Source organism: Halichoeres trimaculatus, unplaced genomic scaffold (assembly GCF_033239565.1).
Source record: "Halichoeres trimaculatus isolate MK-OKI-2021-1 unplaced genomic scaffold, fHalTri1.1 fHalTri1_scaffold_3, whole genome shotgun sequence".
Classification (NCBI taxonomy): Eukaryota; Metazoa; Chordata; class Actinopteri; order Labriformes; family Labridae; genus Halichoeres; species Halichoeres trimaculatus.
In genome coordinates this window covers 29736838-29760557 of record NW_027437181.1, presented here as the reverse complement: position 1 = coordinate 29760557, position 23720 = coordinate 29736838, and the positions used below count along the sequence as shown (strand labels likewise).

The following is a 23720-nucleotide window of genomic DNA, read 5'->3' as shown; positions in this document are numbered from 1 at the left end:
TGAATATCTTCTCTGCTAGAGGATGCATTTTTTAATTGTTTGGTAAGCTCAACTGCTGTCGAGTTTAGCTTTTCATTCCCCGTAATGTCTCGTAAAGCCTCCTTTGTAGTTGGCTAATAAAATTAGCCTACCTCCTCTGGGCCCGTAGCGGATGAAAACTGATGGAAGTCGACGGTGGTTAGCTCCAAAAGAGTGATTTCCGAAAAGTACTTTATTTCTGTCCCTCGCAGTCCCTCGTAGACGCTCAAGTTTCGCGTTTGGATAAGGTTGTCTCCTTTGAGCCGCCATAGCATTGATAAACACTGACAAGCAGCTGTTCTCTTAGTATTATGTTACAGAGCTCACGTGTAAGATTTTACGTCGTGTAGTGTAACCGAGTGTTATACAAGACTTTAATTTGCGCCAGTAATAAAATGATGGAGCCTGTTATACAAATCAAACCTGGTGAGTGAAATGCTCTTCTCCTTTTTTCCCGTCGTTTAGAAAAACTCTCGATGCACGCTCATGTTGACCAGTTGGAAGTGAACGGTTTGGCTAACGCTGCTGCATCGTGTTGCTTTACTTGTGTTTAATTTTTCTGTGTTTCAATTCAGGGGCGACGAAGTGGGACATCCGTGAGAAAGTTTGGGACTACATCGAGGAAAACAATCTGGCCAACTTTCCGAGGCCTGTTCACAACAGGATCCCAAATTTCAAGGCAGGTCCACACAGATATAGGCTGCCATAGGAGCCGATTGTGGGTCATAGTTTCTGTGCAGCCATGTTCAAAATTAGCACACTGGAAAATTAACCGAAAGCTCAAAGTTACACTCAGTGTTAATGTCGAGGAAGTAGTGAAGGTGTTACATATACGACTGTTCATATGTCTTCTTTTTCATTCATTCATGCTATTATTAAGTGACTTGTAACATGACTCTGCACAGGACCACGTGTACCCAAGATAATTAAAGCAGTGAAAGTATACTGTATTTAAAAAAATCCCTTAATAGTTTTTAACTTTGTGTAAAACTTGAAACTCAGGCCAAATTTGTACACACATTGAAATTATAATGTTAAGCCTATTGTATAGAACAACTCTTACATGTTATGAAGACTTGACGGTCAGCAAATGTCAATTGATTCCTGTCAAGTAGTTCGATAATTCAGGAATATATATGTTACCTTATCTTTTCTTAATAAGAATGTGAATGAAGACAGAAGGAAATAACCTACACTGAGTTTGCTGCAAGGTCTAAAAGTGTGACATCATGTAGATAACAGCTTTTAATGTGAATATCGCTAAAGCCACAACACAGACACCAGGACATAAGGTTTGAAGAATACATCATGAATTTTGATCTTTAGCTTTTAATAAATAACCTTTGTCTGTACATTTTTTGCATCTCTCTTACTTTGCACTAATGGCCAGGGTGCAACCCAAGCATGCAACAAGCTTGCAGACCTGCAGGAGTTCAATTCCAGCCTGACAGTCAAAGTTAACCCTGACAGACCACAGCAGCAGGCACGCTTTGTCACACTGGAAGTAAGTCGACCGTTTCGGCACTTATTTTTTCTTCTCTTTCAACCAGGGTGCTTTCTCAGCCTGCAACAAAGTGTCTGAGCTGCAGGTGTTCAGCAAGACAAGTGAGGTGAAGGTGGATCCTGATAAAACTCTGGAGGGTGCCCGGATGGCAGTGCTTCAGGTAGCGCTGTAGGCAGAAATCAAAGGGAGCAGCTGACAGAAACAGACAAGAATAAAATATTCAATGTGTCATGTGTTTTGTAACCAAGTCCATATGACCCACTCATGATTTTAGACTAAAAAGAGTCTGTTTAGGAAATCAAATCCTCTATTTAGCCTTAGGAATTTTCAAGTAAGCTTGCAAGCTTTTTTATTGCATCCTTATTTCAGGCACATCAGTACTTAATATCTGCAGTTAAAAAATTGTAAAACAGATTTTTTTTTTGTATGTGCAGTCATGATTGTAAATGTGTTTTGGCTAATTTTTGATGTAATCCTCACAGGCTCGGAAAACTCTCCTGGTCCCAACACCTCGCCTTCGTACCGGTCTTTTCAATAAGATCACTCCTCCTCAAGGGGCAACCAAAGAACAGCTACGCATCTGTGCCTCCGCTCAGGTTTCAACATACTTTTTCGACATATTCCAGCATTGTCACCTTTAACTGTATTATCACTAAATTGTATTTTCCTGTGTTCCAAACCTCCTTCTCCAGGGTGTGAAGGACTTCAGTGTGCCTGTTGGCCTGGATGCAAAGGTGAAAGTGGACCTGGTGGTGGTTGGCTCTGTGGCAGTTTCAGAGAAAGGTAACAACTGTTATTTATGATTCACTCCAGTTTGAAATGATACTGGAAGCTTAAAGATATCAAATAAAACCCAGTAAAAGATGATCCATTATGTTTTCTTATAGTTATGACGGATCAGCAGTGCTTAAACTTAATATGTAGACTGTACATAGTTTTTGAAAAACATCAAAACACACTTCTCACTCATTAACATGCAGTCATTAAGGCTGCTTGTGATTCCTTGAAATTCCTTAAGGTTAGACAAAGAGCAAAATGATTGTGATTTTATTCCATGCAGCACTTATCTGTAAAGCAGTTTAAAAATAATAAACATCACAGTGCGTGGTTGCAAAAGTTTGCTGATTTAATAAAGACCCAGTTTCTCATTGATACTCACGATTGAGAACCAGAACATAGTAAGCTATCAGCTCCTTTGGCTCATCAGTGGAAAGGAAAACAACTTACTTGACACATCGTGTGAAAAATGTCTTTTTTTAAACAAATATTATGATCACAACATACCTTTTTTGAAGAGGAAATTCAGAAAGAAGCAGGAAGCAGGAATAAAAAAAATGTGGGCCTTGTGCACACTTGGATTAATTTTGCTACCTGCAGGTTGTCTTTTGTCTTTAATATGTAAAATGTTGTTTTATTCTGGATACATTGTTATCTTCATTCTGATATTACTGACTCTAACGCATCATGAAACAGACATGTTTACAGTAATGCTTTCCTTCTGAAATAAACCCACAAATTCTGTGGTAGAAGTGCTATCCAATGTAATGCAGGTGTGTCACATTGCATATCACATAATAAAATTCAGCACCAAAGGCATGAGCTTTTAAAATCACATAATAATACACACATACATAATGATACCAAACTTTTCTGAAAAGTTATGCTCCATCGTCTTCTGCAGGCGTGAGGATCGGAAAAGGAGAGGGTTTTGCTGACATGGAGTACGGCATGATGGTCTCAATGGGAGCTGTGGATGAGTCAACTGTGGTGGTGACTGTTGTCCATGACTGCCAGGTCAGTTAATTTAATGTAACTATGCATTATTCTGAACATTTTGTGTCATTGATCAAATAGCCACACCATAGCATTAATATGTCATGTAAAATATTAAGGTAAACAGGAAATTACGTCACATGAAAATAAGACTTCAGTAGTAAAATCTCTTTGGGTGTGGGTGCAGATCCGATAGTCTGTTGCTAAATGTGATATCTGTGCTCTCAGGTGGTGGACATTCCAGAGGAGCTAAGAGAAAGTCATGACCTAACTGTGGACTACATACTGACTCCCACCAGAGTTATTCAAACAAATTCCAAGTATCCAAAGCCAGGGGGAATCATCTGGAGCAAGGTGTGCAAAAACAAATGTATACAACTTACTCTGCTATATAAAATTCAGCTGCAAGTCTGACACACAGAAAAACAGAGTTAGGCTAATATTTCAGATTTGTGTAGATGTTTGTTATTTAAAAATTAATCAGACCTTATTCACAAAGCACTTTTCTTATGACACAGCATAATGTTAAAGGCTGAACATACACAACATGTGATGTTTATAAAACACACAGTAAATAAGACCTTGTCCCCTCCCACCCCTCAATGCATCTGGACATTTAAAGAAAATGTTTTAAATGAAAGCCTTGTGAAAAAAAGATAAGCTGAAGAAAGTTTTTATGAGGTTTTAAAGAAGAAACACCACAGGTAAAACAAAGTGTTTGAAATTAAGATAGAAATCTGAGACTAACAAAATAGAGGATACAATAAAAGTGATAACTCATATGAATCAACTATTTAAAGATAAGATTTATATGTATAAATTAGTAATAAGTCTCAAAGTAGTTATCTCTTAAATACATGCATTGCAATATTTGAAAGTGCCTTTATTTAAATAATTCTTGAATATCACTGATCATTAATGAAAAAATCAACAGGATTCTGTGATGTTTCAAAAGACCAGTGATCTTTTTCTCATTTTTTTAATGGACATCTTTTGGGCCCCTAATGGTTTATTTAAATTTTTATAAGGACCTTCCAGACTGAGATGCATACTCTGTCCTATACAAGGGTATCTAACCTCTGCTCCGCAGCACTGCCCTCTACTGGACGTGTAACAGCACTACACTTTGTAAGAGAACTCAGGTTCAGCATGCATTGAATTTCTCTGTGCTGTAATAGTTTGACAGTTGTTCCTTTTACACCCAACGTTTTTAAAATCCTCATTTATCATTAGAGGATAGGGTTATGCATCTTAAGACACAGAAATAACATTTAAAGACTGAAATGTATCTAAAAGAAGAAGAACTCCACTGTGCAGTTACTGTTTGAAAATGGGCTTCACACTGAATCTGATTCATACTTTTATGGAGGTGATTTTGTTGTGTTTTCTTCCATTTCACATCATATCTGATGAAGGCGTTATTCTTATATAAGCTGAGTCTGAGTGTAACCTCTGGGTTCCTTAAGACTGGCTTGTAAGTAAACAGGACCCAGTGACCTCACCGGCAGGAAGGCCATGTCTGATCATCAAAGGCTCCTCTGCCCAGCCAGCGTGGCTCTGCAGGGGCAGGGGAGCCACGGGTCAAACAGGCCAGGGTAAAAACAATAGCCCCGTATATCCTTTACAGGACTGGTCAGCATCAAAGGCTGCCAAGACACTTACAGGCTCAACAAATCAGGAGAGCAGACTTTATTTTTAACTGCTTGGGAAGTGAAGTGTCCCGCTTCTATAAAGAGAGTTATTACTTTAGCATAAGTTGTGGGCAGGATGGAATAATACTGAGTAATTTGTCAGCTCTGTTATTAATTCAAGTCATCCGTTGATATGATGTGTTGGCTGAGAGCAGGGTTATTTATTTTCTGTGTTGGTACCTCTCTCCTCATCGTGGCACTGAACATTTTGAGTTGTGTCTTCAGTTGAACACAGAAAAGCTGCAGAAGATCCCCATCCTGAAGAAGCTGCGTGATCTGGAGGAACGGGCTGGAAAGGATGTGACCCTGGGGGCCCCACCTGAAGAAGAAGAGCCAGGTCTGCAGACCAGCCGACCCACAAGACAAACCAGAAGGAGACCAAGACAGGATGCTGAGGGAGAACCCAGAGCGCAGAAAGGAGCAGAATCAGAACAGAGGGCCAGACAGCGCCCGGCGCGAGTGAGGAAAGAAAGCAAAGGAGATTCAGGTAAAGAGGGAGAAACCAATGAGAGACGAAGGGGGAAGAGTGGGGGGAACATGAGGGAGAGGGGCTCAGAGGAGGGTGGAAGTGAAGTCACGTCTCAGCGTAAGCTCCCAGCGAGTGTAACCACAGTGTACCTTGGGGGGATCCCTGCTGGGCTGCGTGTCAGTGAGCTGAAAACGGCCCTCAGAGAGCGGGAGGCTGCCCCGCTGAGGCTTACCTGGCAGGGAGCTCAACACAGGGCCTTCCTGGACTACAGCGACCCACAGGCTGCAGAGCTGGCCCTGGATGCTCTGCAAGGTCTCAGCCTTAATGGCAGCAGCCTGCAGGCTGAGCTGGCCAAGAGTCAGCGGGGAGGCAAGAGGTCTGGACAGTCCAACAGGAGACCAAGGCCCTCAACAGCTCCGAGATCTAAACCAGCAGGGCCGGATGCTAAGAGTGCAGCCAATGAGGTGACTGAGTAATGAGATCGCAGACGGCATGACCTGTGGAGCAAAACTCAATGCCTTAAAGAAGAGTTTAAGTTGTTTTGTCATGATTTTGGGGTGATCAGAAGTTGACATTAGTAAGATGGACGTTAATACTGAGGCTAATGAGCTTAACAGACTATAACTAAATAAATATGCAGTTGCTGGATCACAGCAGGAAAAAGCAATCCACAAAGTATTATTATCATTTCACTGTAGTTAAACAAACACCTCTGTGCCTTGTTTATTCACTTGCACCACCTTTCCTTTGTCTTTAAAGACAAAGACCACACACGGTCGGTTAAAAAACAAGGATCAAACCCACTGTTTCTCACACTAACAGTGTGTTCTTGTCTAAGACGATCATGTTGTTAGATCTCTTTCTGCTTTCGCTAAGGCCATAGGCAAAGGAAGAGCTGGTTAGTTGGGTTGCCTATAGCGCCACTGTGTGGTCATTGATATAGTTTAAGGATCTGGATGATTCTCCACTAATACACAGTTACACTGTAAAATACTCTTGGCAAGATTAAAAAGGCCAATATCTGACCACACACATTTATCTCATATTTCTGCAGTTTCTTATTACTTCTTGTACAACTCTCATCTTATCTCTACGACCCAGAGGTGTGTTTTATTCCACTGGAATATAAAGTAGTAAAGAAGTGAAACTGATGTGGTCCTTTGGACATAGATAACTCAACCAACATCAAAAGAACCTTTAAACAGTATAAATTAGTTTTGACACTCATGACTCAGACTGAAATGCGCACATTTCGTACTTCAGAAATATAAATCTTTTCAATTTCTAAACATTTTTTGATTTTAGAGTTTTTGCTGCCTCACTTGAGATTTGCTTCTTAAATCTAGTTACTTAAAGTGCTTTAGTTTTTGGCTTGTTTTTTTTCTGAAATGTTAAAGATAAATACTGTACATTTAAAACTACATTATTTGTACCTCTTTATATATAATAATAACATTGAAGGGATTTTGTGTGATAGGTCAGTTTGTGTTTGAAGTAATTCTAACAAAGAGATTGAATATACTGCTATGTCAGAATAAACAGCTACAGTGTTAACACATTTGTTTGTAAGATTTTACCACATCCTCTACTAAAGCATTTAAATGTACATTTTCTTGATTGTTGTCTTTTTTCAATCTGTGCATTATCCTACATTGATTTTCACATGTTGTCGGCATGAGAAAAACAAAACTGCGTTGTTGTTGAATCACAAAGAGCTAAACCTGTTACCTCTAAAACTCTTCAGTATTTAATTAAGGACTTTTTTTGACAAGAGACCACAGCCAGCATCAGACACCAACACATAAGATGATCGTTCATTCAAAACACACCTTTCAGAACAGACACTTGAAAAAAAGTGAGTATTAAAACTTGAAAGTATTATAACTTTTAGGGCCAGCCTGTTCAGGAAACCTCTGAATAGTGAACAGTGAGTTTTTACGGTAAATCAAGTTTGTTCAAAAGCCCTACAAAGTTTTATTGACTTGAAAATGCCTGCAGAAGTGGTGGTTTTACGATAAATGAACTCAAATTGCAGTACTGAGAGTATGATGTACACAAAAACCTCTCCTGGAGCAGTAAGCACCCTGCTGTGCACGGCACTGTTTTAATCATACCCTCAGTGTTTCTGCACAGACTACGAGCTGTTAACCGCTCACTGTCTTATCTACAGATGACTGTCCTGTTTTCACTTAAGTCTTATTGCACTGAGACACATGCACACAGTGTGTCTGTCTTCACTGAACACAGAGCTTTTTATGGAGCTGTCATCCAGGCCTGGCGAGGGGAACAGCTGTGGAGCTCCATCTCTCTCCCTGAGCCTGCCAGAGCGCTGAACCTCGGTTAATGTCATCAGTTTGTTAATGTGCTGCTCCACTGCTGTCCGGCCTGTTAACTGTGCGCGATGGCACAACCATTTCACTGAGTTCAGTCAGTGGTCATGTTAAGACATTAAAAACCTTCACAGGTATAAAAACAGCATGTTCAGCAGAGATGTGCTGACATCTTTAAAATCACTAACTTCAACTTGCAGGAAGTTTTCTTTAGTTTTGACTGAGGTTAACTTTTGTAAAAATAGATGGCCACAAAGTGTGTCTCCATTTAGAGCACCTTTTTTATTTCAGCACCACAGACTTCCCAGGAAAAGGTATAATATAAAATCTTCAGTTAGATCCTGCCAAATTCACTATTGCCTATTTGGAGACTATTACAACTAAAAAACAAAAAACAAAGGCAATGTTAGGAAATTAGCTTCTGTGCCCTGCCGAATGTAGCCCTATTTTTTCCTCATACCAGCTTCATACAGACATCAGTTAAAGCACATTTAAATACATGTTTTTCATTTAAAATGACTAAGAAGTTAAACAATGCTTTTGGGCAATGTTTAGCCATAACCTGCTCATTTGTAGTGTGGAAAATAAGCATTTGCATCTCCTCCATAGCTTTGTATTTTACTTAACACATTAAACTAATTTTCCTTATGACCCCTCACTGTACAATACTACACACACTTAAATGGTTTCAAATACTGTTCTCAAAGTAGACTTTAAATATTTGTATGAATCTTACAGAGCACCAGGCTATTAGGCAGATGGATCGTTGAGGCAGAAAGAGCCTCAGTAAAAATCATCTGTGTCTTTGCCAAAGTAGAAGTAGAAAGTGCAGATTATCACTCTGCAGTTTAACACAGTGAAAGCTCTGCCTTTAGATTTGTTACACCTTTATTCCTGCACACACTTTTTGTAACAGACAAGGAAACTGGTTAACTTTAAAACCACCGATTTTAGATCTTTTATACAATCAGTTAAAACAGACACGTTACATATCTGTGTTTTTAATTGTGCTCCATTACTTTATCAGCAAGACATTCTTTTAAAATATTGGTCGTCAGTATCTCCAAGGAGTGATGAAATAAAACCACCATGAATTTGGTTCATACTTATATTTCAAATTTGAACATGTAACCCCAAACTTCACATTGATGTGCCAATCAATAATTTTGAACAGTGTTGAAATAAGCCATAAATATCTTTACCCTTCAAGTAAAAATGATCACTGACCAAAGAGCTATACAGGTTTACTTTTTTACTGGGAAACTCATTTGAAATGTCCTCTAAAATAAATCTTGGTGTGTTAAGAAATCAAAATAATTTGGTAGATTAAGGCCAAAAACACATTTTTTATTTATTTATTATTTTTTTTTTTACAAATGTTTTTATGCATTAAAGCCAAAAGTTTACACCCCCCCCCATTGATGGATCTTTGCTAGTTTCCTAATATACAAGTATACAGTGCTGGAAGTAATGGTCTACGTATATCTAACAAACGACGTAACAGTGCTGACAATATATCCTCCATTTTCATTTAGAACAAATAACAAGCGCCCTGACAAATGTTGCCAATAAAGCAAATACCTCCTCGGCCAATTCGCCTGAAATTAAAATATGTCGGCCTACAGAATAAATAAAACGCTGCGCTTATAGGCTATTCAAAAAGTGCCTTCATCGTTTGTACACAGTAAATATGGACATTAAAAAAGTTCTTTTTAAAATTCAACGAAAAGTCCAAAAAGAAAAAGAAAATACGTCAGAGAAAGGAAAGTTTAAAGTTCAGGTGGAGAAAATGGAACATGTGCATTTTTTTTTTTTTTACATGGGCCTACTTTAACACGAGGATTAATCAAAGTGTGAAATGGTAGTCATCCTCTCCGCAGGACTTCGTACCAAACAGCAGCAGGATTCACACACAGTCTGTGCCCTGCTGCTTGAAGATGATGTCACGAAAATGTGTCATTATTTATTATATATCATTCTTATTATTAACTGATCTGCCTCCGCGTCTGTGTCGTTAGTAAAAAAGTAGTCCGGTCTACCTCAGACAGTGAGCTTTCTCTCCACGCAGGGCCGAGGCGAGCCTTTCTTTCCCCCAGTGGTTTTTTACTCGATTTTTTTTTCGTCTCAGTTCGCTGGCTCGAGTCTGTGACACCATCCCCGGGTCTGTACAGTGTCCTCAAAGGCATCACATGACGCAGGGCTTGATGTCCTGGTAGGAGACCTGCTGGTGGTGGTAGTAGGAGCTGCTGCTCGGTGTGTGCATCGCTGAGGACGTCATGGCGTTGAACGAGAAGACAAACTCCTTCCTGTCACACATGCTGGGGGACTGGGAATGGTACCGAGGAATACCTGACCGAGAAATAGAAGAATATTCAGCAATTAGGACGTTTAATCACACTGATAAAGTAGGAGCATGTTTTTTTAATTATGAAAAGGAAAATTACGTTTAAGTGAGCACTGATAATTCTGAGCATGTCATGTAAAGCTGTTGTTTTTAAAGAAATAGAAATTTGGGCATTGAGACCCTCTGCAGTGTGTTTGTTAATGTTTGTTAATGGTTGTGACTATTGCATCTTCATGTCTTCATTATACAAGGTAAAACAGTCTCAAGTGTGTAAGTAAGAAAGTAATAATAATAATAATAATAATAATAATAATAATAATAATAATAATAATAATAATAATAATAATAATAATAATTATTATTATTATAATTATATTAATGGTGCAGACAGTAGTGAAAGAAATTATAGTAAAATCACATAAAAACAAGCTCTACCTGATGCTATTTTTCCAGACCTCCTTCATCATATTTCAAGAAAACGTAGGCCTCAAAACGACCCTTGAAACCCATTTTAATTATTGTATTACAAAATCAATTCTATTTTTAACTTGTCAGGGATATGAAGCATACATGTGTTTATTCCTCACAGACCAAGAGTCCATTTAGCAGGCACCATTAAGATAGTCAAAGTGGGTAGGCGGACTTGCAGGGCTAATTGACAGTGGCCCTCTTGCACGCCAGTCCCGGTGGACTTGGGGCCTCGGGGCGAGGCAGACTGCCTCTAACCGCGCTTGTTTTTCTTGTCCAGAGATTGGCATGGCCATAAACTGTCCTGCCAGACTTCACTGCACCTTTTTTTCATTCTTTGGTTCCGGCCTCTAGGAACTAAAGTTGTGCAAGTTTGAACCCTCACTGTGGATTATTCCGGAGCTCTGTGTTCTATTTAATTGGGAGCAGGACAGTGAGTAAGTTTAATTTTCGTGGGAGATTTGAGCGGTCTCTTTGGTTGCGCCATTTTTTCCCTGATGGACTTGATTTGAAATTTTCTCTATTGTGCAACAGAGATAAGTTTGGAAGGGCGAAATACGTAATTGGCTGTCCACCGGGCCCACATGTGGCATGAAACCACAAATGTGTGCACAATCAAGAATGATTGTGCACAGAAAACAATATTCAAAATTTAATCGTTCGGTCTTTGCTTTTCTTTGCTTTTGAATAGTTATTTATTCTATAATTCTGGCTTTTAACAAGCCTTTCTTTGGAGGTCCTTCGCGCTTTTACGCACCGCCGTACGCTCTTAAGGTGAAACTGTGCCGTTGATCTTACCTTGTAAGTCCGTGGTGCTGTGTCCGTTCTGGTGCAGGTACGGTTGCTCCAGTGAGTGTGTGGGTAGGCTTGGCTGCAGCGGGTTGGTCCCCGGATTACAAGGAGACAGGGGCTGCTGCTTGATGTAGGAGGCCCCGTTATTCAGAGAGGCCGATGGCGCCGGAGCCCACGCCGGGGCTGAGCTCGAGTACACGGGGTGAGGCTCCATGACCCCTCCGCTGGTTAGCAGAGGGGAGGCGGAATTGTCATGGTGGGGATAATCACTCCCAGCGGATCCTGTACAACTTCCCATGTAGGAATGTCCTCCGTTGGTCGACAAGTGAGACATGGTGTGTCCGGACAGACCCATCCCCTCCATGTTACCTGCCAAGTGTCCATTCATCATCCCAATCCCGCTATCTAGAGACAGGCTGTTGGGCGGACAGGACAGACCCCCGCCGCTCCCCTGGAAGTTATAGGACTCGGGGATGTGGTTGAATCCCAGGCCGTTCATCATGCTGTACATGGGCTTCAGTGCCTGACATTTGCGCCTGAAACCTCTGGGTCTCCTTCTGAAGGAGCCCTCCTCGAACATAAACTCACTAGCCGGGTCGATAGTCCAGTAGTGGCCCTTCCCTGGCCGACCGAGGCCTTTGGGCAGCTTTATGAAACACTCGTTCAGGGACAAGTTGTGACGCACGGAGTTCTTCCATCCCTGGTATGAGCCTCTGAAAAACGGGAAGCGGCTCTGGAGGAATTGGTAGATTTCACTGAGCGTCAAGCGCTTCGTTGGAGAGCTCTGGATAGCCATGACTATCAAAGCGATGTATGAATACGGGGGTTTCTCCGGTCTGCGGATCCCTGCGTTTGTCTTTTTGGTTTTTGTAGTGGAGGAGGCGGTTTCCATCACCGCTGTCTGGCCGTGCGGCTTCTCCGGAGCAGACATCGGGCTGCTCTGGGCAGGAGGTTGCGCTGGGGGCTGCTGGACCTCTGCCGTCATTAGACAAATTTAGTCTTCGAGATGGTAAACAAAAAAGTTGTTTGACTTGTCCACATACAAAGAATGCAAAATGATACGTAGTCACTGGCATAAAGAGCCAAAAAGAAGAGGCGTAGGTAGTGTGACTTTACGCACAAGTCAGAGGCGAGGCTGTTTTCCTAACTCTGCCTTCTTCCTTCTAATTGAGTCCTGCAGCTGTCTGTAGCCGAACCGCCTTGTACACAGCGTCCGAAACGGGATAAGGAGCAGAACAGGAGCCGCTTTCCACTTCGGTTGGTGTGTTGTCGTGCGTCCGAGGAGCTCACTTTTTACTTATCTGTTGCCATCAGCGCATTGGAAGTTGGATGTCTTGGCCATCCTAATTTTGGGACCCGCCCAGTTCCCTCCTACTCCAGTGGTGGGCTGTGAGCATGCACATCTGTGTGCGTTCACTTTTCATGAAATGTTTTTTCTCCTTCCATATGCCAAAATATGGAGTAAATTTGCAATAAAGACTGCAACAAGACTCCAATTAAAGCTGAAAAAAAGAGAACTAAAAATAAGTTTAAACAGTTTTTTTTAAAGTGAACCATTCAAATGTACTATACATTTTTATACTTTGGGGTACAGGATCTGATTGGTTATTCTAACTAAAATGACTTTCCTTTTTTTTTTTTTTTTTTATTAAATCACATTTTGAACACTAAATATTTTGTAAATCTAAAAACCAGACCAGTGTTAGGACTTTTTTCACATGGCTCCATTTGATACCACACGACCAAAGCAACAGCTCGTCAGGCAGCCCATGCCTCGACTTCTACAAAAGTTATTAAATATTTTGAAAACATTTCTAAACGTATGAGAAGATGTTAGCAAAGAACATGCCCCTCTTGTTCAAAGCCACCCGCCTGATTTCTGTACAAGATAGACAGGAACATGGGCAGGATGTTTATACAGCAGAATGTAAACATTTTCCCTGGCCTTCTTTAAATAAAAAATCAAGCAAAAGCCCGGTTAGATCAGCTAATACTCAATCTGATGCGTCTGTTCGCAGCGTCTTGTCTGGATGTTGGACACTTTTTTCACATGAATATTGTTTGTGTAATGAAGTCATAATATTTACGCAGGGACGCAGGAGGAGTGAGGTGGAAGCTCTGCCGAGCTGTGAGTGCACAAACTCGGACGTGGTCTTTAGATCGACTCCTTCAGACAGTTTAACATCGAGGGATCCAGGAATGAAGGTAAAAACTTCACAATCACAGTATCACCAGGGGAACCGTGGCTGCTGTAATTTTGGGCTACAATGGGATGTTTTGTTTGTTAAGTTTGACATGATAGCTTATATGATATTTAGAGAAGTGAAGCCAAAATTATGCCTGAAAGTCTCGAGAATGTTTTGGCTTCAGCTGTAATTCACTCAGAAGAAGGCGCGCTCCAGTTTGTTTGTCTGTTTGTCTTTCCAACTTATAAAATCTGATCTTATTTGGGTTTACTGCCTTTTCTACAGCTGCGAGCGAAGCCTATTTGAAAGACGATCAGTCCCTAACCTTAAACTGTTGACAGTAGGTTGCTTATTGTTCCCTGGAGAGGTCGAAAGCTGCAGCCCACAACCTTTCTCCTCTCCGTGGGTTCAGTTGTGCTTCTGATCCCTGTCGGCGTTTCTGTTTCTCGTAAAGTGAGTGCTGATTTAGGCAGGATGGAAAATATCACTGTGTAAAAAAACGTGCATAAACACTTATACATTTTTTACCCTGTGCGTCGAAGCAGCCAATGTTTTGGAGACTTTGTTGTCTGTGCGTAAAAGTCCAGTAGCTCCTATGATGTATTATTCTATAAAATAGGTAGCAGCATGTTTTTAAGTAAAATTTGAGGAAACATATTTGAATAAAACCCTGCTGCACAGCTAACAAATTAAATGGTCAATTGAAATTTACCGGAACTGTTCAGTCCTAAAACACGCGTCGCTGCCGTCTTGTGTCAGGAATTTCGCCACAGGGAAAAAAAGAAGTGAATTTATTGGCAAAATGTTCTTGTCAAACCAAAGGTGACGGACGTGCCACTGTTAGTTTGTGCTGTTGCTGGAGAGATTTAAACCGGTGGATAAATGAATGTAGGTATTGTTTTAACCGGTGCTTGCTCGGCCTCTCTGCCTGGAGTGAGGGCCACACATTTATCAGCGCAGTGGACCACCCAGCGCGCACCAGGGCCAGGCGCGCTCCCGACCCCACTCTGCCCACTGCATTTAATTACCGCTGATGACTTCATTCCATTAGAGCCTTTTTTTTCTCTCATGCACACGTTCCCTTGATGTTATTCTTTCGTTCTCATAAATAGATCGCTATTTGACTCTGAAAAACTGTTTTTATGCCTCTTTTAAAGCCAGTGTCCGCGGTTGAATGTTTACGCTCAACGCCATTGTTGGATGATGGTGCGCTGCTCTTCTTCACAATCTTCAACCCTTTAAAAAAACTCCCAAAACTTTATTTTTTTCTCTTTAAACTCATAACACTTTCTTCAAAAATCAACAAATTAAGTCTTTTCAAATGTTCGGTTTAAATGTTCTAATCTGCCCAGTGTGAAGGAATATTTCACTCGTTCAGGGAAATAGCTGGCATAACAGCCTCAGTGGCGGATTATGTTCATTACCGGGGCTTTAGTCCCGAGGTCAGAGCTTCCCTGTTGCACCATCGCAGACACAGTCATGCACTTTTCCATGACGTCTCATCATGAAATATTTGACAGCGCTGCATCCTCAGGAATGCTCGGCCACTTAGGTGGAGGTACACCGCAGAGAGCGCAGTCCTGACAGCCTTTCCGGACGGTCTTTACTGTTATTTAGTGCCCTCACGCCAGATTTGTCCCTCTCCAAAATCACGTTACTGCAAAGCTGTGCAGATCTATAAACGAAATATGTCGCCCTCATTGGTTGAATGATCTTTCATGGCCAACTAAGCACTTGAGCACTAACAGGCCAAAAGTCTATAGGGAGGCATTTTCCCTCAAGACCTCACATTAACACAACTTAGAATAGACTATGCACATTTATTAACGTGCTGTTTTGAAGTCTCAGTTTTACCATCTAACAAAATTAATACCATGACACTAGCACGGTAAAACACGCTTTTAAATTCTAATAGGAGGTCAAACTCTGCAACAGTCTGCAGAATAATTTGTTGTGGTATCAGAAAAATATTAAGGTGTTGAGAAGATGACCAAAAGTGACTCAGAGGCTTAGTGTTAAACTTTTAGATGAAACATGTCCACTAAAAAGATCTTTTTGGGTGAAATAATCCAGTTTCTGAGCTCGGCAGAGAGAGGCAGACGCGGGGGGTCACTGAGAGGCCACAGGGACTTTGTTTGGACCTGAGGGCGACAGAGTGATCGATCAGCTGGCTCTAAGTTCATCCGCCTTGAACTTGAGTTAGATTTTGAAGCAAATCTTAGACCCAAATGAGCAAACGGCTTTCTTTTACCTCTTTATGTGCTTCTTTACGCATTGATGCCATCTTCATTCCAAGAAGAATACGTGAAATGAATGTTTTCCAAATACAGAATACATGAAAATTTGTTTTTAAAATGTTTTGTTTGATTTATTTTTTCTTGTTCGCGAAGGTTAAAATGTGTTTAATATTGTTTAGCGTAAAGGATTTCAACCGAAATGCAAAATTAATGCAGAATATTAGTTTAATGGCTTGGGCATGGTTTGGAATAAACAGAAGACTGAAAATTAACATTTTATTTAGGATAATTTTAGGATAAATTAATTTGTCTTTTTTTATGATAAGCAGGACCAGAAAATGCCCGTGACAAGCATGTAAATAATGGAAACTTTGGTTCACCAAATGCAGGGTACCCACTGCAATTTGCGCGAAGATTAGTGCTGCTGGTTTATCTTTATATTGTAGGAGCTCTTTAAGCGCTTTATTTGTATAATTCAACAAACCTTCTTTAAAAATATGATAACATTTATGAGAAAAGTACATTTATTCACTTCAATCGTGACATATTTTCCTGCGCACAAGACTTTATTGGCGTCATAGAGTATATTTTAAAATGCCAATGTTCTTCCTCTGTCCTTAGTGTCGCCTGTGGTTCACTCAGCAGCTTTGTCGCTTTAATTGAAAACAGTGTAAAGTGGAGGTGGGTACCCCCTCATCACTTTCCCCGCGCTGTAGGTGGCCGTGTATATTTTCCTTTAAGTGCTGTTTATGTGAACGAGAAAAAGACGGGATTGCAAGCAGACCGCTGATTGCGCGTGCACTGGGTCTTTGCATGGATCTGAAGTGTTTTTGATGGGCACCACCCTCTCGTGCAGGCTAATCAGCTGCAGCACGAGTGCACGAGATGACTTTTTAATTCGCTTGGCGTGGTATCAGCTCCGCGCCCTGTTGTGTGTGAGAGCGCATGAGAAAATAGTGCCCTGGCACAACAACTCCTCCAGAAAAGAGTGGACTCGTTCATGTTTGAGTTAATACTTTTCTCAGTGATGTCGCTGCATGCTGTTAATAGTACCACATGTTTTCAGGCTCCGTGTCGCGTTATAGGCGTTGCAGGTGTTACAGTCTGACGGGGAATCTTTATCTGTTTTTATGCACGTGCATAATGACGCGCTGTTATCAGCAGCGCATTTAGCGTAATTTAAAAAAAAAGAGTGCTCGACCATACAGGATACTTATTCGAAATTTCATTAAATCAAGGATCGCGAAATTCCTACAAAGAGCGACTGATATTCAACACGATTAAAGGAAAAAGCTTGCTTTCGTTATTTTGACTATATTAAACACGTTTGAACTTCTAGGTAAATTTTGCTGTTCATTTTATAAAAATCTGTCAAATTCTGCAGAAAAATAAACGTCGAAGAAAATGCTATAACAAAATATTGTCGGTGTGTAACAAGTAGTGGTTGGGTTAAAGGCAAGTGCATCCTCACGCTCACCTGTTACCCATTGAACTCCTCTGACACTGTTAAGAACTGAAGATACTTACTCGAATGTTATGAGTGTATCTGCCACTGAATTTATGTCTTAAACAGAGGTGAAATAATTATTTTCTAAACTAAATATTCAGCGAAGAATATGTTATTTGAAGCACATGAAATCTCATAAGGATTTTTGAGCCCGACATGGATTGTCAGCATCAGCTCAAAGTTTTCCTCTTTTGACGTCAGTGTCATGCTTCATGTAGCATTCAGCACAAAATATTTATTTTGTCAAAAGCCTTCATTGGAGATAGAGAGCTCATCATGAGTCACATGGTACAAACATTGCTGTGAGAACCCGGACCTCCCCTGATCCCTGGTGTGTCATACTGTCAAATCTGAGACACTCACATCATCAGACCTACATTTTTCAGATTCAGCATTCACCAGTTTGATGCTCATCATATCCGAGTTGAGTCCTATTTTCAAGGTGGTCTCATTCTGAGAGCTACAGGTTAAAAGGAAACAGTTCCTCTGAGGCAATGAAAAAATAATAAAACACTGCGTCAAAAATCCTCTGGTAGATTTCATGATCCCTGGCAGCACGATTAGACATGAAGGGCAGCGGTGGGGAGGGTTTGGCGGCTCCGGAGGTCTTAGAAATACCAAACTGTCCAAATGTGGTGAACACTATGAGGAGAAAAGTTTCATAGTTGTAAATACCTGTAAAGGGATTTCAGCTAGTTGGAATTTTCTATATATAAAAGAGAAAAATAATGCAAAACAAAAGAGAAATATATTAATTTATAAATTAAAGCATAAAGACAAAATGTGAATGTGGGTTCTGTTTAGGTTAATAATGCTCAACTGGCTAACACATTTTTATTTTTCAAAACATTTTGATTTCCTTAATGTATTGCAATGTATTTTCCATTTTTCGGAGGTATTATTATTAGGTTTACAATGAAATGACCTAATTTTATTCATTTATTTATTTATTTATTTATTTATTATTATTATTATTATTATTATTATTATTATTATTATTATTATTATTATTATTATTATTATTATTTTATTATTATTATTATTATTATTATTTTCTTCCTTTATTCATTTTTTAATGCTACAAGATAGTGGTTAAAAAGTAAAACAGACCAAACTTTGATGCTGTTTCAGATATTGACTAAAAAAAAAAAAAATTTGTAAGAAAATCCCACAATCATATCACCCTAATTTAAAATAACATTTTATGTCATCACTTCAGTGTTAAGGTTTCATTTTTTTGTGGCCTAGCGTAATTTTAAGTAAAGACTGCTCCAGAAGTTTGATACTTTTATTTTGAACTATTGCGAAAGTTTCACTTCGCTTTGAATATTCAAACAGACTCTTTGACTGTTGAATAATAGTGTTGCAGTAGGTGATTATTTCACAGTAATTTAGGAAAGAGCATCATGTTTTCCTTTCTACAAGCTTGTAGATTTCAAAATATTTGGAATCCCATAAAGATTTCTGTTATCATGTCAATTATAATGACAGTGCATAATGATTTTAAGCAGACTTCGTTTCTACTTTATAACCAGACACTCTAAAAAATATGTAAAAATGAAAAATTTAGATAATTTCTACTTTGTTCTTTATTCCCAAATAAGTTCAGTAGAACTAACTTTCAGCACCACTGAACGGCTCCCCTGGGCTCCACCATGGCCTTGCTTTAGGCTCAGCCCCCATACAGTGAGTGGGAGCCTGTGTGGTGCCCCACCCTGCACCCTGCTCACCTCTGGGGATCCATCACAGCATGTCTGATGCAGAGAGACGTCAATAAGACGAGCTGAAGCAGAAACCACAGAGGAAGGCAGGGCAGACCTCGGCCACAGTCAGCTCTGCTGCAGGTCAGCTGCTTTGATTCTGCTGTAATGACAGTTTGATGGGTGCACACAGGGCGACATGGGTTTTATATGAATCTGTTTACATCCACGTTTACAGAATATCTATGCTGTTTACGCACAGCCCACCAACTCGTTTTTTCTGTACTCTGAAGGGGGATTTTCCTGTGGCAGCCTGCTTCGGAAAAAGCAATTAAGAATTCCCAAACAGTCCACCACAATGGGAGATATCGTCTGTGCAATATGTGCTCCATGTCTCTTCAGTTCGTGTCTGGGATGGGTTGGCTATTTTTAATCTGTGCACGAAAGAACCCACCTACAGTCAAACCACAAATTGAATGGAGGGGAGGGGGATGAGTGGGACTGGTAATTGCCTATTGTGAAGCTCAAACTCCTCTGTTCTGCCATAAACAGCTTCAGTAGTTCACAACTTGATACCCAGTGCTCCGGCCGGGTTGAAATTACAGCGTGTCCTCATTGTCTGTGGGAACTCAGAGCCAGGCAGCGGTTTGAATCAGTCAGGAATGCTCTGGGATGGTAACTGGATTGGGTTGTAATGCCCGGCTCTCCACAGCCTGAACACGAGGGTGGGAAAAAGGCCGAGAGCATTTCCTGAGTGGAGGGGGGTCCCAGCCAAGCATCACACGCGTGGGCATCATGTGACAGGGATCCTGCCAGGCTCCAGCTTATATGATCCAGAATGAAGAGGGAGAAGGAGAGCACAGCTGTGGGGGAGGAGGGGAGGAGAGGAGGAGGGTGCAGAGGACAGTACGAGGGAGAGACCAAGGCTTTAGCTGTGCTAATGCAACCTGTGGATGAAGGGATGGTTGAGCGCCAAAAAATAAGACATCAGGAAAAGAAGAGTCCACATCTGTTTATTTGGCTGAATGAAGAGGAGCATGCTGGGAGTTATTCCAAACCATCAGCTGCTTTATTTCTCATTACATGCTGTCCTCTGCCACTCAACGTGCATACACTCTTTGGTCAACTTTTAAAAATGTAAACACAAACTTCATAAAGCATGACTAATTTTTTAAACTAACTTTGATATGAATCAACCTTTTAAGCACTTTATATTTGTGTGCAACTTGACACTTATTTTGTGAGCTGAAAAATAAAGGTAGAGGCTGTTCCTGAAATAGATCAGTGTCCCTCCTGATGTCACATGCTGCACAACCTGCCAGGCAAAGAAATCACGTCATGAAGTAAAGATGAAAATGCTGCAGTGTCCTTTCTCCAGATTCCAAGTCATCGAGGACAAAACACTAATTTTTCTAGTTTATTTGGCTCACATCACAATAAATAAACAAAGCATCTCAGCATAGAGCCTTAGACTAAATGTAAAAGTTTCATTCATTAAAATACACATGAGCAGAGTCACTACACAGCTGGATGCTGTGTCCAGTTATTCAAGAAACAACCCAGGAGATTTTGCAGCTAAATTAACTTCCACATTACATTAAACTGTAATGATAATAGAGCATATAGTTATTTTAAGTTGTCCTAATCTGAAAAACATTTCAAGCTGAATTCATAAGTGAATCTATTTTAGTCTTGTTATGTTCTGAGTATGAATCCCAAATGTCTCTAAGTGGGCCGGTCTCTTCAGAAAATCACCTCCTCTAACACACTCTTACTTGGACTTGAAAAAGGAAGATTCACCATGATATACTTTGATATCATATTTACAATTGCATAACCACAGTTACCTGGAGAGATTGCTGTTTTGTGCTCTTTGTCCAATGTATGCTAGTTGACAGGTAATAACTGTGTTCATACTGTTTCTTACTGTTTGTTTCTCAGACGCTATGCACAATGAACACCCTCGCTGCTCTGAGCAGCACACACTTAACAGAAAAAAAAACAAACAAAAAAAATTGTGAGTTTAATCAAAATTGGCCCGCCATGAGTCAACAACAGAAGAAACAAACAGAGCTTGAAATTTTCAGGAAATGTTCAAAATGGGATAAGGAAGAAGTGATTACATTTTGGTGTTGATCCGGGTCATAGTCTGGATCCAGGATTTTTTAAAAGAATTCTTTATCATTGTGAGATAGGGCTGTTTTCACCATATGTGTATAAAACTCCAGGATAAATGGTCGGATTGCTTTGCAAAACAATACAAGACAAGGTCACCATAATTTCTGACAGATGTAAAAGTATGACCCAGATCCTGGCAATATTCTGGATATTAAGATCCGTAATATGAAATATGTCCAGGGTCATCATGATTTTCAACACTGTCAGGAAACAAATTTTCGTACAAACCTGCAACTAACACCAAATTGTAGCAGACAGTCTGCTGAAAGGAAGTATAACATTAAAGTAGGACTAAAGTGTTGGTGAGAATGTGCTTGCTGGAGGCCTGCGCTCTCTGAGTGCTTTTCTAGTTTTTAATGTGAATGGATTTTTTCCCCTCACTTTTGAGAGGAGGCTCAAATGAATCTACGAGAGAGTGACGTCTGTTTGTTTAGATGCACCAAAGTTCTGACTCTGAGATAATAATTTGTGGTGTATTTTGTTAGCCAGTATCAGTAAAGATTGTCAAACATCTTTCTAAAAATGTCAGTTAGTTTGCACCTTTCCCGAACACATTGCTGGATTTTATTCAAATTTCAGTTTTATTGTTTTAACTTCAATTTTATTGTATCAAAACAGATCACTCCAGCAAGTATCACGGGTGTATTTTCAGTTTTAACTGCTAGAAATTTGGTGTCTCTTTGTTTTTCTGTGAACATGTGCTAATGCGTGTCATGGCTGTTCTGAGCTGCTGGTTGTTGTGCTTCTGCCTCTGCCTTTGTATACTGAGCTGGCCGTTCGCAGTAGCCTCATGTGTACACATATGAGTACATGTAAGAATGTTGCTGACTACATATCTGAATGTGCAGACCGCTGGTCCTGGCAGCCAGACGTCGCTGCCTTGAGCTTGTGTAAATGTTGTGACGATCTCAGGAGGAATCTTGGCCTAATGTTGTCAAAGGGCTTTTAATTTCCACCTGCTACCGGCCTCTTTCCGTTCAGTCTGCTCTACAACAATGGTACAGGGAAAGCTGTGGAGTGCAGAGTGATTGATGTTGGTCTGTATTTGGCCCTTCTTCAGACTGAGGGCCTGACAGGAAGTGGCTAACCCTCCCTTCCACGCCAACTACCATGTAATAATGTCGGGCTAAAGAGGGCAAAGTGCTGATCATGACTTTCTTAGGCATCCAATCGTCTCAAAAGACAAGTTGGCAGGCAGATGTAAACAAGGCTTCATGACTTGTAAATCATTTTGCCACTTGAAGTAACAGAAAGAAGTTTTTGCCGCACATTTGAACCAAACTTTATCCCCTCCGTCTAAAACCACCACTCTTCCTTTTGTCTGTGGTAAAAAAGAGATACAAGCCCATCACGGCCACATTCTTTCCGTTTTGCTAAAGAGCACTGAGCAGAGAAGGTAATCCATCAACCGATTATTCTGTCCTTATTCCCAACCGTGTTTCTCTTTCTCCTTCCTGCAGGCTGCAGTGGACTGGCGTGCGGCTTTGGCCACAGGAAGCCGTGAATTCTTCAGAGAATGGAAGATGTCTTATGGAGGAGACATACCGCTCCCCTCCTCCCTCGACCCCACCCACTCACCACCCTGACGTGACACCTGACCCCTTCGTGTGTTTATATCAGAGCATGGAAGTGAGAAATAGTGATGAGTCACTCCGGCTGAGTGTTTACACTCAGGAGTCACGCAAGGAAGGAAATCAGCCACGGTCTGCTAAAAGTGGCGAGGTGTGAGAGAATAGCTGTAGTCCCCCCGAGCTGTACTGATTTACCTCTCACACACTGAATTTATTTCACCTCAGCTCATCTGCAAAGACTTTTGACCCACAGACAACAGCAACATTAGCAGCGTGGTGGATTGTTGTCTGGGAGCAGGCAACACCGGCTACAGCAAGGCCCAAAAAGGAGCTGGTTATGGACAACGGCATAAGTTGTGTAAGAATTGATGTTGGTGTGAGTTAAGTCTGCAGCTACTACACTGAGTCAATGTGAGGAAAGCACATTCAAAAATAAAGAATGACTGACAATAGATAGAGAAAAATATCAATCATCAGAGAATCATTTTTTAGCATGATTATACACAATTGAGTAACCTGATTTCTGTGCTCTCAGGAATATCTGTCTCTTGCTCATTTAAATGACATCAAAAGAACCTTAAAAGTCAATTTATTGTATTTTTTACTTGATTGAATAGATAATGGCCCACTGTGTCGGAGTAGAACATCTTTTTTTGTCCAGAAAGGACAATTTGGTTTGCAACAGAAATCCCAGCTAGTGTCATGAACAACAGGAACAAAACACATTATATATAGAAAAAAACAAACAAACAAATCACTTGCTATAATTTAGTCTTATTTTTACTTTCATAAACATGTAGAAGGACAGTTTTCTGATCCAACATCTCATCCTGCTTTCTTGTAACAGTCAAACTTATCTCACTGTGAAAATGAGAGTGTTACAGCAGCATAGGGATGGGCACCTTTCACATTTGAAACGGTACGGTACCCATGCCTGGTACCTCAATGGTAC

General features: G+C 40.5%; 2 protein-coding genes across 3 annotated transcripts; one reads left to right on the top strand and one right to left on the bottom strand.

The window, feature by feature from the left end:
* The first annotated feature begins 215 nt into the window (after positions 1-215).
* Positions 216-7036, top strand: mthfsd (methenyltetrahydrofolate synthetase domain containing). 2 transcript variants are annotated; one of them, XM_074665741.1, is made up of 8 exons: positions 216-444; positions 594-697; positions 1569-1682; positions 2005-2118; positions 2215-2305; positions 3204-3316; positions 3524-3649; positions 5212-7036. In XM_074665741.1, the coding sequence occupies exons 1-8, from the start codon at positions 414-416 to the stop codon at positions 5929-5931; spliced, it is 1413 nt and encodes a 470-aa protein (XP_074521842.1). In that variant the 5' UTR covers positions 216-413; the 3' UTR covers positions 5932-7036. The 2 variants fall into 2 exon arrangements, with proteins under 2 accessions (XP_074521842.1, XP_074521843.1); XM_074665742.1 differs by lacking the exon at positions 1569-1682 and adding an exon at positions 1409-1522.
* A 2169-nt stretch (positions 7037-9205) lies between these two features.
* foxf1 (forkhead box F1) lies at positions 9206-12639 on the bottom strand. Its single transcript, XM_074666924.1, has 2 exons — positions 11396-12639; positions 9206-10134 (listed from the first exon to the last, which is right to left on the bottom strand). Exons 1-2 carry the CDS (start codon positions 12372-12374, stop codon positions 9971-9973), a joined length of 1143 nt encoding a protein of 380 aa, XP_074523025.1. The 5' UTR covers positions 12375-12639; the 3' UTR covers positions 9206-9970.
* Between the last annotated feature and the right edge of the window lie 11081 nt (positions 12640-23720).

Coding starts and splice junctions, on each gene's coding strand:
- mthfsd (XM_074665741.1), top strand. CDS start 414: ATGATGGAGCCTGTTATACAAATCAAACCTG. Junction 3,317..3,523: donor CTGTTGTCCATGACTGCCAG/GTCAGTTAATTT, acceptor CTGTGCTCTCAG/GTGGTGGACATTCCAGAGGA. Junction 3,650..5,211: donor GGGGAATCATCTGGAGCAAG/GTGTGCAAAAAC, acceptor TTGTGTCTTCAG/TTGAACACAGAAAAGCTGCA.
- foxf1 (XM_074666924.1), bottom strand. CDS start 12,374: ATGACGGCAGAGGTCCAGCAGCCCCCAGCGCAACCTCCTGCCCAGAGC. Junction 10,135..11,395: donor CAGCACCACGGACTTACAAG/GTAAGATCAACG, acceptor TTTCTCGGTCAG/GTATTCCTCGGTACCATTCC.